Source organism: Pezoporus occidentalis, unplaced genomic scaffold (assembly GCF_034315485.1).
Source record: "Pezoporus occidentalis ecotype Australia unplaced genomic scaffold, CSIRO_AGI_Poc_V1 ctg187, whole genome shotgun sequence".
NCBI lineage: Eukaryota > Metazoa > Chordata > Aves > Psittaciformes > Psittacidae > Pezoporus > Pezoporus occidentalis.
The window spans coordinates 1,320,057-1,337,952 of record NW_026913715.1 but is presented as its reverse complement, the minus strand read 5'-3'; the positions used below and the strand labels follow the sequence as shown (position 1 = coordinate 1,337,952).

Below are 17,896 nucleotides of genomic sequence, written 5' to 3'. Positions count from 1 at the left end.
GTGCTTGCACCCTGGTGTGTTGGGATGCCCTTAGGAAGAGCTGCAAAAGAGCTGAGTTCCCAGGCTTGATCTTTCAGGGGTGTCTTTACCTCAGCTACAAAACTCTGTACTGCCTGTAAAGGTGGGACAATGTTCACTGAAGGCAAAGTGTGGGGCTGGCAAAGGCATGTTGGGGATGTTGGGCAGTAGGAGGGAGCAGGGTGGGTCCAAGCTCCCTGTACCTTGGGTGCTGCAAGCCTTGGAGCTCTGCAGCCAGAAGTATTCCCATAGCTCAGCTCAGGGGATGTTCCGTACTGTGGATAATTGCAGCTCCCTTCTGCTCTTTGTGGATGCTGTGAAGATGAGCTGGACCATGGGGACTTGTTCTTACAGCAGGGTGGAATTTGTGAGACTCTGCTTCTTCCCATAACACATTTTAGTGATGGCTTTCAGTGTATTTAATGTTAAGTCTTCAGAGGGCGGGATGCATTAGTTACCCTGAGCAGTGATTAAGAGCTGGCCACCAGTCCCACAGTGACAGGAGCTGGCACTTGGGGCAGGCTGGATCTGTGTCTGCCAGTGTGCAGAAAGCAGGACTTCTGCAGGTGAATTCCTCTGATAAAATGAGGTGATTTGGGGCTAAGAGGAAAAGCAGATCCTACATTCCCAGCCAGATTGTATCTGTCCTGGGTTGAGCTCTTTCATGCTTTGATTTCACCTGCCAGAGCAACCAGGACAAAGGGAAAAGAAAATGTCAGGGTTGTTGCACTTAGAGGTGGAAACAACCTTTTAGGTCACCAGGGCCGCACCACTGCCAAGGCAGGCTCTCAAAGCAAGTGGTAAACAGCAGGTTTGTGTTGCCAGCAGAGCACGGGCTGGCTCTGCTGGTGCTTATCTGAAAGTAAATGTGCTATTTCCTAATACTTAATGGAATATGTAATGTTGGGTAGGTTCGTTTATTTGCTTTGGACGAGACCCTATCTGCTCTGAGCCATGGTCAGAAGTGTTTTGGCTCGTTTCTGCCTGGGAAGGTTGTGGGTATCCGCTCAGTGCAGAGGCAGGAGCTACTGTGCAGAAAGCTGCTGTGCTGGGAGCAGAGCCCCCCGGGGCTGGGGGGCTGGGGAGGGATGTAGGGCTCAGGGGTCTCTGCTGGGCACCCCTCTAGCAGGGGCTGCAGGATGGTTTGCTGGGTTGCACCCCCAGAGTGTGAGCAGCAGCTCACGGAGGGGATCCTGCCCCTCTGCTGCGCTCTGGGGAGACCCCCCCTGCAGCCCTGATCCAGCTCTGGGGCAGCAGCACAAGAGGGACGTGGAGCTGTTGGAGCGAGGCCAGAGGAGGCCATGGAGATGCTGCGAGGGCTGGAGCAGCTCTGCTCTGGAGCCAGGCTGAGAGAGCTGGGCTGGGGCAGCCTGGAGAAGAGAAGGCTCCTGAAGGGGAGACCTGAGAGCAGCTCCAGTGCCTGAAGGGGCTGCAAGAAAGCTGGAGAGGGGCTTTGGGACAAGGGCCTGTAGGGACAGGCCAAGGGGAATGGCTTTAACCTGCCCGAGGGGAGACTGAGATGAGCTCTTAGGCAGAAGCTCTTCCCTGTGAGGGTGCTGAGGCGCTGGCACAGGGTGCCCAGAGAAGCTGTGGCTGCCCCATCCCTGGCAGTGTTCAAGGCCAGGTTGGACACAGGGGCTTGGAGCAAGCTGCTCTAGTGGAAGGTGTCCCTGCCCATGGCAGGGAGTGGAGCTGGAGGAGAATCATAGAATCACAGAATAGTTAGGGTTGGAAAGGACCTTAAGATCATCAAGATCCAACCCCCCTGCCATGGGTAGGGACACCTCACACTAAATCATATCACCCAAGGCCTTGTCCAATCTGGTCTTGAGCAGTGCCAGGGATGGAGCATTCACAACCTCCCTGGGCAACCCATTCCAGTGCCCCACCACCCTAACAGGAAAGAACTTCCTTATATCCAATGTAAACTTCCCCTGTTTTTTTAACCCATTACCCCTTGTCCTATCACTACAGTCCCTAATGAAGAGTCCCTCCCCAGCATCCCTATAGGCCCCCTTCAGATACTGAAAGGCTGCTATGAGGTCATGAGCTTTAAGGTCCCTTCCAACACAAACCAAGCTGGGATGATTCTATGATTCTATGTTCCTGAGACATAGCGGAGGGGAGAATGGGCCAGTGCTCCAGCTCCTTAGCTGGTATCTTCAAATCCAAGTGGACAGGTCTGCCTGCTGGACCCAAGCTCACTTGGTTCAGCCTCAGGAGGCAGGGATGAAATATACTTGGATTTTTCAACGGGATTTCTTTTGATGGAGGCATGAATTTTGGGTCAGAGACAGTCAGTTCCTGTTGGGGTTGTTGCCTGCGAGTTCTAGGACTGGCTCCCAGCGGTCTGAGATGCTCCCACCTCAACCCTGGTGCTGAGAAAATGGTCGTTTCTATCCAGGTAAAGCATCTCCAGAGCACCCCACATCCCATCTGTTCACTCATGAGAGAAAATGCTGGTGGGAGCTTGCTGGGTGTATCCAAAGGCATTCCTCTGGGGTGGGAGAAAAGAGCTTAGAAATCCTATGTATCAGGGAAGGAAGGACTCCCCCTCACAGGGGGGAGAGTGCAGGGAGCAATAATAACTGTTGATAATTATCAATAATGCTTTCAATCACAGGATTATCAATTGCATTTGGGATGCTGGGGCTGGTTTGACACATCACCTGATGTCTCCTGGCCTCTAGTGATGCAGGGTTTGGGGTGGCTGCATTAGCTGGTGTGTTGGCTTGTTGGGCAAGTCAGAGCTGTGTTCAACCAGCTGAGGTGGGAGGCTGGAGGGGAAGGCTCCTGTGTGATCCCTGCTCTGAGTGGGGATAACAGCTCCCTGCAGTGAAGAGGGACAAAGTGAAGTCCAGTCAGGCTGCTTGGACATTTTCCAGCACTGAAATGTGATGCTGAACCCAGTGGCTGGTGTTGTGCCAGCCTCATGCAAAATGAGCTCATCCTTTATAAATACACCCCCACATCTGAGCAGCCATTGCATCCCTGGGAGTGATTTGGAAAGGCATGGATTGGTCCCATGCCATGAATATGTTTGTCACTCCTGTGCCCTTCTTTGACACCTCCAATCTTAATATCTTCTAAAAACCATGATTAGCCCATCACTAGGCACCCCATCATGTGAAATTCCTGCACCTTGCTAATTCCCATGCCCAGAATCCACAGCAGGCTGGCCGTGGATGGACAAAAATGTCCCAAGGTTGAAATTTCCAGTGTTTCTCTCCATGCTGAGTAAGTCACAGCGAGTTTTCCCCTCCCTGCAAAGGGAAGGGTCATACTTCCATGGTATTCCCCAATGGTGGGACCCTCCTTGGTGCTCCTGTGATTCAAGAATGTCCATTTAAAGTCATGTTTGGGGTTGTTCTGTGTTAATGCTGTACTTTCAGTACTGCACAGGGAGGTGTCTAACAGCACATTTCTTCCTCCAGAGTTCTGTATTCACACATTGTGCAGACAGCAGTGGACACGCAGTGACAGAGCTGACCTGCAGCTGGACTTGCTAGAACAAGGGGAATGGGATCATACTTAAAAAGGGGAGACTGAGATGAGCTCTTAGGCAGAAGCTCTTCCCTATGAGGGTGCTGAGGCACTGGCACAGGGTGCACAGAGAAGCTGTGGCTGCCCCATCCCTGGCAGTGTCCAAGGCCAGGCTGGACACAGGGGCTTGGAGCAAGCTGCTCTAGTGGAAGGTGTCCCTGCCCGTGGCAGGGGTTGGAGCTGGGTGAGCTTTAAAGTCCCTTCCCAGCACAAACCAGGCTGGGATTCTGTGACTTCCTTGGGTTTTCATCTGCACACACCCGGAGGTGTTTGTGCTGCTGCTGTGATGCAGTTGTCCTTGGTCCAACAGGCGAGTAGCTCTTGAGCAGAAATGTCCAGGGAGAAGTCAGTTTGCATTAGAAGTGAGCTCAGTGCTGTTATTTCATGGATCCCTGGGGAACTCTGACAGCAGTAGGGTGGGTGTTCCTGCAGCTCTGGGCTCTAGCTCTTCCCCTCAGGTTCTGCTTGCCCTCCTGCAGCCTGTGGGAGCAGGAAGCAAGCTGGCAGCGTGCAGCAGCTCAGCGGGAGCAATCCCCTGAGTCTGGGTTTCTCTCTGCTTCCTCTGTCACTCCAGGAAATGCATGTAAAGGGAAATCACACACGGGCTCCGGCAGAAAATCCAGGCTCATGAAGACTGTGCAGACGATGAAGAGCTATGGGAACTACCAAAACTGCACCATAGTGAGGCCACACATCCCACACTCCAGCTACGGCACCTACGTGACGCTGGCTCCCAAAGTGCTGGTGTTCCCCATCTTTGTGCAGGTAAGGGCAGCTGAAGTGTGATGTTATGGATCTGATGCACTCAATTCATGCTGCTGGAGGTGGGTGCAGGCTGCCATGCAAAGTGGATTTGTTTCCCAGCAGTATATCCCACGAATGCATGGATCCCCTCTGGTGCTGGCTGTACTTAGCACAGTACTGGGTACATTCTTAAAGGGAATTGTGTCCTGCCCAAGCGATTCTCCGTTGGATATTTTTCCCTTTTCAGCTTTCAGATCTGGTCCTTGAGTGCTTGATTGAGTCAGGAGAAGGTATCCCAGCTGCTGGGCTTCAGCCGCCAGTTTCACATAGTTCCATGGGTTCTATGTTCTGTTAACAGTGTGCAAAGGTTCTTTGTTTAGCTGGTGGCCAACACTAAAATCCCAGACAAGGATCCAGAGCAGAAATGGCTTGACAGGGGATGTTCTCCCTCCCCAGTTCCATGAATGCTTTTCTTCAGACTTGGCCCTGACTTTGGTGATAGCAGCTCTAACTACATCTGTGTCTTACATTTTGTCCCTCATATGGCCAGAACCCCAGAAAACCTCATCCAATCCGGTATGTTTAAGTATGTTACTGCTGAATCCCTGTGGAGAACCATTAGTCCTCCCCTGCAAGAGGCAATAGCGGTGTCATGTCAGCTCATGGTGGTGATTAACTGAAACCCATGATCCATGTTGTCCATCACTCCAGTCTGATCCAGACCCAGGGGTAAACGTGGGGCTGGGCTGGTGCTGGGGGGTAGCGTTGTGCTCATCTCCATCCTCCCCAACAGCACCTGCGTGGCTGTTCACATTAGCACCAGTGTGTCCACTAGCCCTGGCTGTGTGCACAGTTTGCCTTGTGGAAGGTCACAACCAGACTGTTTAGTCCCAAAACTCGTGTCTTGGGTTGAGTCTGGGCTGTTGCTGCAATTGAGGAACTGGTTTTATGTTCTCACATACTGCAAGGCCCCTTTGCAGGTCCTCATGTGCCTGCTGGTCATGCAGCTCAGGATGATTGTTCTGGACTGGTTTGTTAGGGTTTATTCTGCAGCTGGGACAACTGAACCTGTCCTGTTCTTCTCCAGCATTAAACAGGGAAGGGACAAACCAGGGAGCTGAGTGCTCAGCGTGACAGCCCTCTTGAAGTCCCTTTAACTTCCTGTGAGAGTAATGGCTTTAACCTGCCAGAGGGGAGACTGAGATGAGCTCTTAGGCAGAAGCTCTTCCCTGTGAGGGTGCTGAGGTGCTGGCACAGGGTGCCCAGAGAAGTTGTGGCTGCCCTATCCCCAGCAGTGCTGGACAGAACTTGGAGCAACGTGGTCTAGTGTCGCTTCCAACCCAAACCGCTCCATGACTCTAATCCACAAAATCATATATCGTGTTCTTGTCTGAGGGGTGTGAGAATCCAACGTGCCACTGTTGTGGTTGTGTTTCCTGCTAAGAAGCACCCATCCCCAAGCCCACGCTGCGGAGCAGTTGACGTGCAGAGGCAGGAGGCTGATGGTCTTTTTATAGCTTGGTCTGACGTAGGTGTTGTGTTCAGCCTTTTTATCGTGTGGCTGGACTGCAGGCCGGCTGTCCTTCTGAGCACACTGTGGGGTGGCTTCTTCCTGAATGACTTAGAGCTCAAAGTGCAGACAAAGTGGGTTTGGGGGTGGAAATTTGTTCTGGCAAACCACGTTTCCAGTGGAAGGTTTGACTGATTCGGTCTCTTTTTCTCCTGTTTCCTCTCAAATGTAGCCCCTAGATCTTTGTAACCCAGCCCGGACTCTGCTGCTGTCAGAGGAGCTGCTGCTTCATGAGAGTAGGACCAGGACCATACAGGTAAGACTCTGAGCTTTCTAAACATGCTCTCTGCAGTCTTATACAGCAGATTGCAAAGGGAAATGTTTTATTGTGTAGTGCTGATATCAATACTGTATTTGGAAAACTTGTAGTCAGTTTATCATGGGATAAGCTCAATACCAAAGCTTTCCTCTGCTAGAAATCTCTATTTTCTTGTCTTCCTTCATGCTCACAAAGAAACTGCACATGGCAAATGCCTGCTGGTCGCAGTCTGGTAGCTGAGGCCACTCAGACACAGAAAGAGGGAGTTTAAGAGTATTATGGGCCAGGTTAGAGAACTAGACAGAGAAAAGGAGCTTCCAGAAATCCAGCTTCTGAAACAGGTCTCATGCCTTGTCCAAATTCCCCTTTTCCTTCTTTCTGCTGCTTCTCTGCAGTGTTATCAGAGGGCTGTTAAAAACTTGGGGAAGCTTTGGCACTGACCTGTAGAAAACCTCTTTCCCTGTCTGTGCTGCTGTTCTTTGCTGCTCAGGGTCTTCTGCACACCCTCATGAATGAAAATCAGGTAAACCCATAGCTGAGTATCAGCTGTGCTATGATGGTTTGGAAATGTGGAGGCCAGCCTGAAGTCAGGATGCTTCTCCTGGTTCGTTTGCAGTTCATAGAATCACAGAATAGTTAGGGTTGGAAAGGACCTTAAGATCATTCAGTTCCAACCCCTCTCCCGTGGGCAGGGACACCTCACACTAAACCATGTCACCCAAGGCTTTGTCCAGCCTGGCCTTGAACACTGCCAGGGATGGAGCATTCACAACCTCCCTGGGCAACACATTCCAGTGCCTCACCACCCTTACAGTAAAGAATTTCCTCCTTATATCCAATCTAAACTTTCCCTGTTTAAGTTTTAACCCATTACCCCTTGTCCTATCACTACAGTCCCTAATGAAGAGTCCCTCTCCAGCATCCCTATAGGCCCCCTTCAGACACTGGAAGGCTGCTATGAGGTCTCCATGCAGCCTTCTCTTCTCCAGGCTGAACAGCCCCAACTTCCTCAGCCTGTCTTCATACAGGAGGTGCTCCAGTCCCTGATCATCCTCGTGGCCTCCTCTGGCCTTGTTCCAACAGTTCCATGTCCTTTTTATGTTGAGGACACCAGAACTGCACACAATGCTCCAGGTGAGGTCTCACAAGAGCAGAGCAGAGGGGCAGGATCACCTCCTTCGACCTGCTGGTCACGCTCCTTTGGATGCACCCCAGGATACGGTTGCTTTCTGGGCTGTGAGCACACACTGAAGCCGGCTCATGTTCATTTTCTCATCGACCAACATCCCCAAGCCCTTCTCCACAGGGCTGCTCTGAATCTCTTCTCTGCCCAACCTGTAGCTGTGCCTGGGATTGCTCCGACCCAGGTGTAGGACCTTGCACTTGTTCACTTTCAGACCAGACTCAGAGGTCTGTAGTAGCAGCCAAATGTACAATAACTGAATAACTAATGCTGTTTGAGCCTGGGTGGAGCATGTGTGTGCACTGGGGGGTTCATATTTAGATGATGGAGAGCCTCAGGACAAGCATGTCCAGAGGAGATGTGCTGCTCTGTCTCCAAATAGCCATTCCAGACACCCAGCTTGGGCAGGATCAGGAGGAGGGCATCTCAGGGAAAGGACTCTGTTTGCTTATGATACCCTGAAGAGGAGCATGAAGCTGGAAGAGGATTTCCCAGTTGGAGCTGCTGCCAGGGAAGGGCAGGATGCTGCATGCTGGTCAGGAGTGTGAGACACTGTTTGGGAATGATGGTGCCCTGAGGCTGTGATGCCTGTGCAAGCCTGGCAGAGGGGCAAGTCAGGAGGCTGTGACTAAGCAGAGTGGAAAAACAGAAGCAGTGAATGGGAAAAAGCATGTGGCAGTGTCTGCTTTGGAAGGCAGGTGCCTTTCCCTTGGTGTGAGCCCAAGCATGGTGCCGTTGCATGGCTCCCTGTCGCTGGGAGCTGACAGTTGAGGGTAGCAACATTGGACATCAGCCACGTCCCCACGGAAGGGCTGTCTCATGCCTGCAGTGTGTCACAGGGTCAGGGCAGGCTTTGCAGAGCTTTCAGGGGTTGCTGCAGGTCTCTGGAAAGCCAGAGACTTCCCTTCTCCAATGGAGCAATAGGCTCTGCTTTGGTCTTGATGGGCTGTGAGATGAGAACCTAAGCTTCTGAAGCCAGCAAGACCGAAACTGGCCTGGACAAAGTGGAGCTTCCCCTGGTACAGAAGGGCTCTGACTTCTCTTTTTGCTGGACTTGAGCTCTCTCCCTCTCCAGCCTTCTCTGCTGCCTGAACAGAGGCTGTCCTGTTTCCTATTGGTCCTTTCTTCCTTGCTCCATGGGGTTTTCCACTTTCCCACTGCTCTTCCCACCCTGTCTCTCTCAAACTAGACCCCTGCTCCTGTGTTTTGCAGGAGCTTTTTCTGCATGTTGTTCTGTTACGGCTCAAGAGAGGAGGGCCCTGGTGCAGGGGCTGGAGATCCTGGTTAATTCTGCTCCTTTCAGCCCGCAAAACCTCAAACCCACCCAGAACCTTTCCCCATTGGCAGCTTTGCCATCAGGGCCCGCATCCTCATCACTGAGCAAACTCTCCCATCTCCTGAAGGAGTCAACCTACCTCTCTGGAGGCCTGCCAGGATCTGTCCTTTCCCTGACCTTACCTCTGGGGCAATCCTTATTCAGGCTTTAATCACATCCTGTCTAGACTTTGTTGCAATTCCCATTTTATGCTCTTCTGAAATCCCTTCAGTCTGTGGAGTGCCAGAGGAACCTGCATGATGCTGCGGTTGCCCATGAGGGCAACGAAGGGCTTTGTCCTTGTGGGTCCATCTCTAATGTACGTGGAGGCAACTTGCCAAAGCCCTGAGGCACCTTCACAGCATGAATCATGCTCATCCCTTTCCCAGCTCTCTCTTCTGCAGATCAGGATGGTCCTGCCTTGAGCTCTGAAAGCCCCCAGCTTGGCCAGCAGCCTGGAGGTCATGGACCAGCATGTCCAGAGCAGAGCAAGAGGCTTTGCTCTCTCATCCCAAGTGTTGCACTGCAAGTCCCTGGCACTCCTGGCCTGGGACAGGGCTCCCAGCTCCATGTTTCAGTGGGTGGCTGAGTTTGGCCAATGCAATTGGCTGACCAAAACCCTTCTCCCTGGCACAGACATTTCAAGATCTTGTTTTCAGCCCTTTTTAGACATTTTTGGGTGAGAACATCAGAAACCTGCACTTACCTATTCTCTCCACCACACCGGTCCCTCTTACTCTGTCCCTTCTTCACTGCCTCTGAATAGCCTTTTCTTCCTTGTTTTTCACCATTTCCCCATCTGCACAATCACTGTTTATGCTGGTGTTTGAGCAGAAGAGGATGGGGTTAGGAACAGTTCCTAAGGTTGAATATGAAGGTGCTGTGGCTACAAGGCTTTATTTCTGAGCACTTTTCACAATGCCTTTGTTACCCTGCTTTGCTTTACAATGTGTGGCTATTGCGCCCTGTGGCCAGGCTCTGCCAGGCGTTGAGCTCTTGTTCTCATCCTGAGGGGTGGACTGGATGATCTCCAGAGGTCCCTTCCAACCCTAATGATTCTGTGAAGTGCACTAACCTGCTGCTTTCCCTCCTGGCTTCCATGTTTTTTCTTGTAGGAAGCACTTTAAACATGGCCCTTCCTTGTGTAGCAATGCCTTCCTGGTTATATTCTGTAGTTAGTCAAATCTATCAGCAGCTGAGGCTTTGCTTTTTGCTGTGTGCACAGCATGCAGACATGCACTGTGTCCCACACATCAGTGTCAGCCTCTGTGAACATTTCCCCCCCCCGTAAAATCTATTCCCATCCCCCTAAGGTCTGTGTGACATCTGCCATGTGGCTTCGTCACTCCAGTAATAGGTGAGCCTGTATCTGTCTTCAGAGTCCTGTCATCACGTCACTTGTTTTATTTCTGATTTTGGGGCAGGAAATTAGCCCTGGGAAACGCACAAAGACACTGACAGAGCAAGAGGCAGCTCTTGTGGGTCCTGTGTCTTGCCTGCGTGAGTTCAGGTGCTGCGGTTCTTTTGTGTTTGCTCTTTTATGAGCCCTGTGATTTTTCATGGTAGATACCAGGTCTGTTTGCAAAGGGCTGTTTGGGACACGTTGCAGCCTGTCAGCAGTGGGATGACAACCCTAGACAGAGTGCCAGCTTACTTCCTGAAGCCCTCCCCTCTGCTGGCTGCTGCCTTAGAGTCATCCATACCTCGAGTTTCCAGCGTTCAGCTGTGCTGATCCTGCTCCCCGTGCTGTGATCAGGGTCTGCTGCAGCCCAGGGCAGTGCTGGGGTGCTCTTGGCAGGCTCTGGCTTTGTGGGTAGAAGGGACACTCTCTTTTTCCTCCCCCAGCAATGTGGAGGAGCAGCAGGACCTCTGTAAACTGGTTTGTGTGGCACTCATCTAAAATCAAGTGTCTTCCTGGAAGCAGCATCTAATAGAGATGCTCTTATGTGACCCACACTGGCTGCGCTTTTATCTTCTCTACATCCTGAATTCAATCAGGTCCCCTCCAATCCAGATCACTCTGGTTCTATCTTCTCATAAAAACACAATGTTACCTATAAATACTTTTTGTGTATTTCTGTTTCCATGCTGCCCTGTGTAAACCTGCTTGGTTTTGAAGTGGTATTTTTATTCCTGCTGATCCTTCTCATCTTTCTTCTACCCTTTAAAATTCCATGTGTCTTCATTTTCTTTTCTCCATTTCCAGCATGACCATTTCCTGATCCTTCTTTTATCTCACAGAATCCCAGCCTGGTTTGTGTTGGAAGAGACCTTAAAGCTCATCCAGTTCCAACCCCTGCCATGGGCCGGGACACCTTCCACTAGAGCAGCTTGCTCTAAGCACCTGTGTCCAACCTGGCCTTGAACACTGCCAGGGATGGGGCATGATGCTGACTCCTTCACTTCAAGTTGCTATTCTCAGAATCCCTGAACATCACTTATTTGAGGCTGAGGAACCTGGGATGGCACCAGACATGTCCCAGAAGTTACCTTTGACACAGGACGGGCATGGGAGAAAGTTTATAGTGCAGCTTGTACTTTGTTATTCCTGGTATTAATAATAATGTAGTAGTAGAGGTAGTGAAGAGGGTGAGTGTGGGCACAAGGCCAACAGTGTCGTGAGAGCAGAGGAAGGGATTTTCCCAGTAATACAGAGAAAAGCAGACCCTGTCTGGTTTGTCAGTTAAAGCTGTGCCAGTAGCTTTGTGCTTATTAAGAATCCCACAGAAATGAATTGGCACAGCAAGGAGAAATCCTGTGGCAAGGGCTTGATTTTTGGTTTCACAGCCACATGCTGCTGCCCTGGCATGAGTTTACCATCGTGTGATGAACTGATACCCAGCTTGTCCTCCTGCTGACACGTGTCCATCAGCTGCTGGGCATGGAGACAAACTGTACTAGGACAGAGCAGTCACCTTTCGAAGGTAACTTAGTGGCGGTGGTGCTATAGCTCCCAGTGAGCCCCTGGATCATAGAATCCCAGCCTGGTTTGTATTGGAATGGACCTTAAAGCTCATCCAGTTCCTCCCCCTGCCGTGGGCAGGGACACCTTCCACTAGAGCAGCTTGCTCCAAGCTCTGTCCAACCTGGCCCTGGGATGCTTGATTGTTTTCTGCTTTTGCAAAAGGGTTGCTAAAAGGCCACAAAACCTTCATTGTTTTGTTCAGTGTTGCAAAGCAGTTTCCCTTTGCTGGAGGAGGTTTTTGGGAGCATCCCAAGGAGCGGTTAGAAGCAGCCATGTGCTCCCATGCTGCATCCTGGGCAGAGAGCAGCATGTGGCTTGGGAGCATGCAGAAGCTCTGGTATCCAGAATGTCCACTGGTGCATTGCAGCTGCTTCCTGGCATCTTCTGCATTTCGCTGCATGTCCCCAGTTGCTGCTGGAGAATGAAACAGGCTCCAACTTTGGCTCCTGGCACAGTGATTGCACTGAGCTACTCGCCTCCAGTAGGCTCCTGGGTCAGGGATCTCCAGTATAGAAGCTCCATTCCTGCCCCATCCCTGGCAGTGTTTGAGGCCAGGTTAGACACAGGGGCTTGGAGCAAGCTGCTTTAGTGGAAGGTGTCCCTGCCCATGGCAGGGGCTGGAGCTGGGTGAACTTTAAGTCCATTCCAGCCCAAACCACTTTGATTCTTAAAGATCCCACTGATCTGTGCTGATTGAAGCAGGGACCTCAGGCAAGAGCCAGAAACAGAACAAAACCTCCCTTCTGAGCTATGAGCATTTACCACTGCTCTGGAGTAGCTCCCAGGCTCTAGGACACTGCTCAGGCATGGAGCTGGGGGTTCAGTGTTTGCTTTCGACCCATCAGCGTGGTTTAAACGTGTCAAGTTTGTTTCCTGTAACTGCTGTTTTAAAAGCCAAACTGTTATTTTCCCAGAGGGAGCCCTGGGAAGTGAGAAGTGTCCTGGGAGATCACGTTTGCTTTTAGGTTGCAACTTCTGCAACGTGCTGGGATTAGTCGGCAGCTTATTCCCTCCTCCTGCTCCTCTGATTTATAACTCATGCAAATGGGAAGTGACATGAGCGAGCAGAGGGTGTGTTTGTGTGGAGTTAAACTGCCGGGCAGGTCTGTCCCTCTTGTCACGGGGCTCCACAAGGTTCAGTGGGTGGCTGCTGAGTGCGGGGAGCCTGGTCTGGGAGCACCCCAAGGGCTGTAGCAGGGATCAGCCCTTAGGACAGGGTGCCTGGGTTGCCTGCCATGGCTGGTGAGTCTCCCCAGGGCAGAGAACCTGCCCAGGACCTTCCCTTGTCTCAGTGCCAAGAGGTGAATGTCTCATAGGTTCTGCTTTTGTGCTTCCAGGTGACTCTCTTTGTCTACTCTGACCTGCTGCTCTTCACCAAGGAGGACGAGCCTGGGCGCTGCAACGTGCTGAGGAACCCTCTCTACCTGGAGAGTGTTAAGCTCCAGGAGGGTGAGTGTCTGCAGGCAGCAGTTTGGTGCATTTTCATGCCACTAGCTATAAATGTTTCTAGCCAGCAGCAGAATAGCACCCTGTTACTCCACTCTAACATCATCCTGCAGTGGGGTGCAGGGCCATCACCACCCTCCCTGTCCCTACATTAACACAGTCCCCAGGAGCTCCATCTCCTGGGACACCTTGAGGGCACGTGGGTGCCACCTCTTGCTTTCCAGGGCTTTGTGGTGCATTTCTTGGGGGTTTGGGGCTGGCATTCCCTGGGCTCTGGCTGTGCTGGGCTGCTCCCTTGCTGGTGTTACCCTGCCTGCAGCTGGGGCTTGCCGAGGCAGAGAAGGGGAAGTCTGAGGTTACCCTCAAGGGAGTTCAGAGGTTGTCTCTCGGGGAGCCTGACTGAGCCCTGCTGACCTTTACTCTGCTACTTCTCCCTTCAACCGCCCACAGTTTCCCCCTGCACCAGCATCCTCCCCCATGCAGGAGGAAAGAGCAAACCTCGAGCAAACCCTGGCCTCAGTGGCAGGCTGTGGACCATGCCCTTCTTCTGTTGGCTATGCTTTCCCATCAAGCTGAGGGCTCAGAGAGGGCTTCTACGGCAGGGGCTGATCTGAAATCAGTTATCTCAAGTTGCAATGAGGCTGTACAAAAGATGGCCTTCGGGTGCTCAGGGTCAAAAGGAGAACAAATGAATTGCTTTACCACATTCTGTTTGCTACTGTGGGACCACTTGGCCCCAAGTTCAGTCCCACCTTGTTCCTTCTTTGGTGCAGTCACTTTTGGGTATGGGTTTGGTTTGTGTGCAGTCCCCTGACTGTGTCAGTGTGAGGATGATGTCTTTATGCAGTCCCATGGCCCTCACCAAAAGGGTTCATCTAGATCCAGGCTGCTTCTCCAAAGGGATCATTTTCCGGCTGGATTTTGCCCCTTGCCGTGACTCTGTGGATGGGCTGTATTTTCCATGTGTGCCATGTTGTTGTGAGCCTCGGTGCTGGTGGTCTGCAGTGCTGAGCAGGGCACCACAGGCTGCCTCTCAGTTGTTATTTCCCATTTCCATAATTTCTGCTCCCAGATTCATTCAGGGACCTCTTTGGTGGGGGCAGAAACAGTGAGAGTGATGGGGCACCACGGCACGAGCCATTTAGAGAAGCCCCTGAAGCTTCCCTGGGGTTTGTTCTTGGTGCTGCTTATTTCTATGAAACAGCCAAACAAAACTTGTTTGTGGTTGGAGTGCTCAGCTGTTGGTCATTGTCTGCTCCTGGAGCATGTATGCGCTGCATGGAACAACTCTGCTCTTCTTCACTTCCTTGAATCAGCTTCCCTGGTGATTCTGGTCCTGGCTCTGTGCACCCAGATCTGTTCACAGCTCGGCACAGGAATGTGCTCCTAACCTCAGGCAGAGCAGTTGGATTTCCTGAGTGCTTTTCTGCCACTTACTTCCTTGTTGCCATAATAACTGGGCTGGATCACATCTGGAAGAGCTTTAACAAGCCTCTCTGAAGGGGGTGCTTGTCTCTCCAGCACTGAACCACCTCCTGTGCACCAGGAATCCGGCACAGTTGGTTTTGAGGCAGCTCATCCTCCTGCTTTAGGCAGGGCTGCTTCAAAGGCGGGTGGAACAAGCAAGGTGTCCATCCCTTTTGGCAGGGCTTTTCTGCTGGTCTCCTAAAGGACTGAATGGCACATGAATAGGAACAGGCGTATTGCTGAGTACAACAATCGGGACATCTCCGGTGCACTACAGACCATTGTGATGTTTCCTGTTGCTGCCGCTCGCTGCACTGTGCGAAAGCAGATCAGTGTGATCTGCTGTACAATGTGCCGTCTTCCTGCTTTAGAAGCCGAGCAGGGCTGATGAGCACCACACCAGCCAATGTTTCCAGTGTGACAGGGCTGGCTTCCTCACCAGATACTGTGGGAATTTCCACGTGAAGGTCACCACATTGCTGGGATCCTGCCCCCATCCTGGGTGGGTGCACTTGGCTTTGGGATAGGGAAGAGCTCTCCTATTCTGCAGCTGGAATGAGGAACCTCAGGACTGAGCTGGGATCCTGCAAACAAACGATTTTCATGGGCTGCTTTGCTGTCCTTGACATCCCACCCCGCTGTATCTCACAGCAAACAGCTCCAAGATAGAGGCAAAGAATGTGATTTGTGAGTCTTCTGTCCTGCCAAAGCTTCTCCCTGCTGCCCAGTGATGCTGGAAAGAAAGCAACCTGGAGAGGGGCTTTGGCCAAGGGCCTGTAGGGACAGTCCAAGAGAATGGCTTTAACCTGCCAGAGGGGAGACTGAGATGAGCTCTTAGGCAGAAGCTCTTCCCTGGGAGGGTGCTGAGGCGCTGGCACAGGGTGCCCAGAGAAGCTGTGGCTGCCCCATCCCTGGCAGTGTTCAAGGCCAGGTTGGACACAGGGGCTTGGAGCAAGCTGCTCTAGTGGAAGGTGTCCTTGCCTGTGGCAGGGGTTGGAGCTGGAGGAGCTTTAAGGTCCCTTCCAGCTCAAACCATTCCATGATTCCATGATAGCACCCAGGGCTTGAACCCTGCTGCACCTCCCCAGGGACATGTGCCACAGGGGGTGACAAGCTTGTCCCCTCTTGGTAGCCAGGTTTGGGTGTGCAGAAGAACCTTCCTCTCTCCTGATGTACCTAGGGCCCTGCAGTACCCTCCCTGAGACCCCTCTTTGTGGAGCAGACACGGGGTGGTCAGGAGGGGTCCTGCCTTTGCCATGGACATTGCCACGGTCCCCTGAGGCACACCAGGAGCTGTGGAAAGGATCCAGGACCATCTTCCCTCTTTTCCCATGTTTTTGGCCCAGTTCCTGGCACAGACCACCCAAACCCTGCAGCCAGTGGGTGTTTTCTTGGGGTTGCCCAGGAGGTGTGGGGCGGTGCTGGAGGCTGCCGCTGTGCTGGGTGAGTCCTGCCCCACGCGTCAGCATGGGACGAGGCTGAGCTGCAGATGGGGACGTGTCCCCACAAAACTCCCACCTCCTCTTGTCCGTGTGGAGCATTCGCAGCAGCCCAGCCCTGGGGCAGGGACGGCTCCAGTTAACACAAGCCAGTCCCTGCCACAACACAGCAGGAAGGCGCTGAAATATCCTGGAGTTTGGTTTCTTCTCCTCCTTGTTTCCTTCAGCTTTCCACTGAATCTGAGCCTGAGCGCTGTTCAGCTGTCAGAAAGGTGTGGATTCCATAGGGAATGCAGCCCCATGTGAGCCTGAGCTGCCACAACCCCGGGACAAGGTTGTGCCTCTCGCCTCGTCTTTGGTGGCCTCTGCGATCTGGGGTGCAGGAGATGAGCAGAGCACAGGGCACAGCAGCCTCCAGTGCTCCAGCCTCACCCTCCAGACACTGGGGAAACCTTCATGGAAGAAATCCTGGTTTGTGCTGAGATCTGCTCGGATCTGCCCTTCCCAGCTCTGCCCTCGCTGGGGATGGGCGCTGGCTCGAGCCCAGCTGCTGGCCTGGGGCCAGTCTCTTACCTCCCATTTATTGTCCCTCTAAAGGCAATCCCTGGCAGAAAATGGGATTCAAGCAGTTCCTTAGCCTAGGCTGGCTCCCTGCTTTCTGTGTCCTATAGGCACTGGGCTGCTTGGCCACACCTAGCAGTGAGTGCTGGAGGGACAGGGGATAGGAGCTGCTGGCTGTGGAGGTTGCCAATGCTTGATTGAAAGCTCAATGGAGAGGAATTTGAAAAGGAGCTGAATTCTGATGGTTTCGGGCTTTGTTGGGGTCACTTGTTACTGCAGAAGGAATAGAGAGGCCCAAGGGAAACAGGGTCATTCGCAGGCTGTTACACTCCAGCATCACCTTTCTGAGGGTGCTTGTCTCTAGAAAGTGACTTGTTCCTCACATCAGCCTGCTTAAAGCTCCTGAGGGGAAGTGGCTCGCGCTGGAAAGGGAGATGTTGTTCTGCAGTTTGCTTTGCAGGGCAGCCTGGCGAGCTTTGGTCCGGTTGCAGGGAGGAGCAGGGACCCTGGTGGAGAAGATGGGTGGGTTTTGTGTTGGTGACCACTTGGGAAGCAGGAGCTGCAGAAGCGGATGGTGGATTCGTGATGTGCCAGCAGCAGGCTCAGGTCCTGCCTCCAAACCCTCCCTTGAGGGAAGAAGCAGTAGCTGAGGGACTCCCATCAGAGGCTTTGGCTTTGCAAGGAAAATGCTTCCTGATGGTGCTGCTGGGATTTATGGAAGTGGGTGCTGGGAGAGCTTGGACATTGCTGTTGGAGAGCAGTGAAGGGTTTTCCTGGGGTGCAGGGCTGAGACATGGCTCCCAGCCAGCCCCCTTCAGCATCAAAGCTTCACTTCCAGAAGAGGAATGAGGGGCAGTGCTGGGCCCTGGGCTGGCAGCTGTGGGGCCAGGCTGCTTCCCTGACCCTCACAGTGCCCGGGGTGAAGTGGAGAGGGGCTCAAACACACAGGGGCTCCTCATCCAAGTGGTCCACAGCAGCTCTCTGGGTGGTGCTGGCTCCAGCAGCCCCTCTGGCAGTGTCCTGCTGTCCCCGTGGTGGTGTCCAGCCCATATCCTGCAGTGTGCATTGGAAGTGGAGCTGGCAGAGGCAGGTCTATGATCCCAGTGGGAAGAGACACCCAGCAAACGGCTCCAGGCCATTGCACCTCTTCATGGGCTTCGCGTTGTCCATGGGGTGACTCAAGAGGCATCAGTGAGTCCCTCAGCGGGTCACAGCTCTTATCTTGACATTTGGGCTGCTGCCTGCAGCAGCAGAATTGCTTTCCTCTGGGGAGCAGGGTGTTTCCAGCCCTGCACAGAGCCCGTTGTCATTAGTGCAGCCCAGACTGTTGAAATGAAGCAGAGCTTGTGCTGGCACTGCTCTGAATGGGATGTGCAGCGTGCCCAG

At 52.7% G+C, this 17,896-nt stretch overlaps 1 protein-coding gene across 8 annotated transcripts in view; it reads left to right on the top strand.

Annotated features, from left to right (window-relative positions):
* The window catches only part of RGS3 (regulator of G protein signaling 3), a 75,174-nt gene that overhangs the window by 22,471 nt on the left and 34,807 nt on the right, over positions 1–17,896 (top strand). For 6 of the 8 annotated variants that reach the window (XM_062616003.1, XM_062616004.1, XM_062616005.1 and 3 more), the window contains 3 exons: positions 4,136–4,326; positions 6,048–6,131; positions 12,935–13,046. In XM_062616003.1, the coding sequence (XP_062471987.1) occupies positions 4,136–4,326; positions 6,048–6,131; positions 12,935–13,046 (387 nt within the window). Of the gene's footprint in view, positions 1–303; positions 585–4,135; positions 4,327–6,047; positions 6,132–12,934; positions 13,047–16,055; positions 16,145–17,896 lie in introns of those variants that run through there. The other 2 variants (XM_062616008.1, XM_062616009.1) reach the window with 2 other exon arrangements.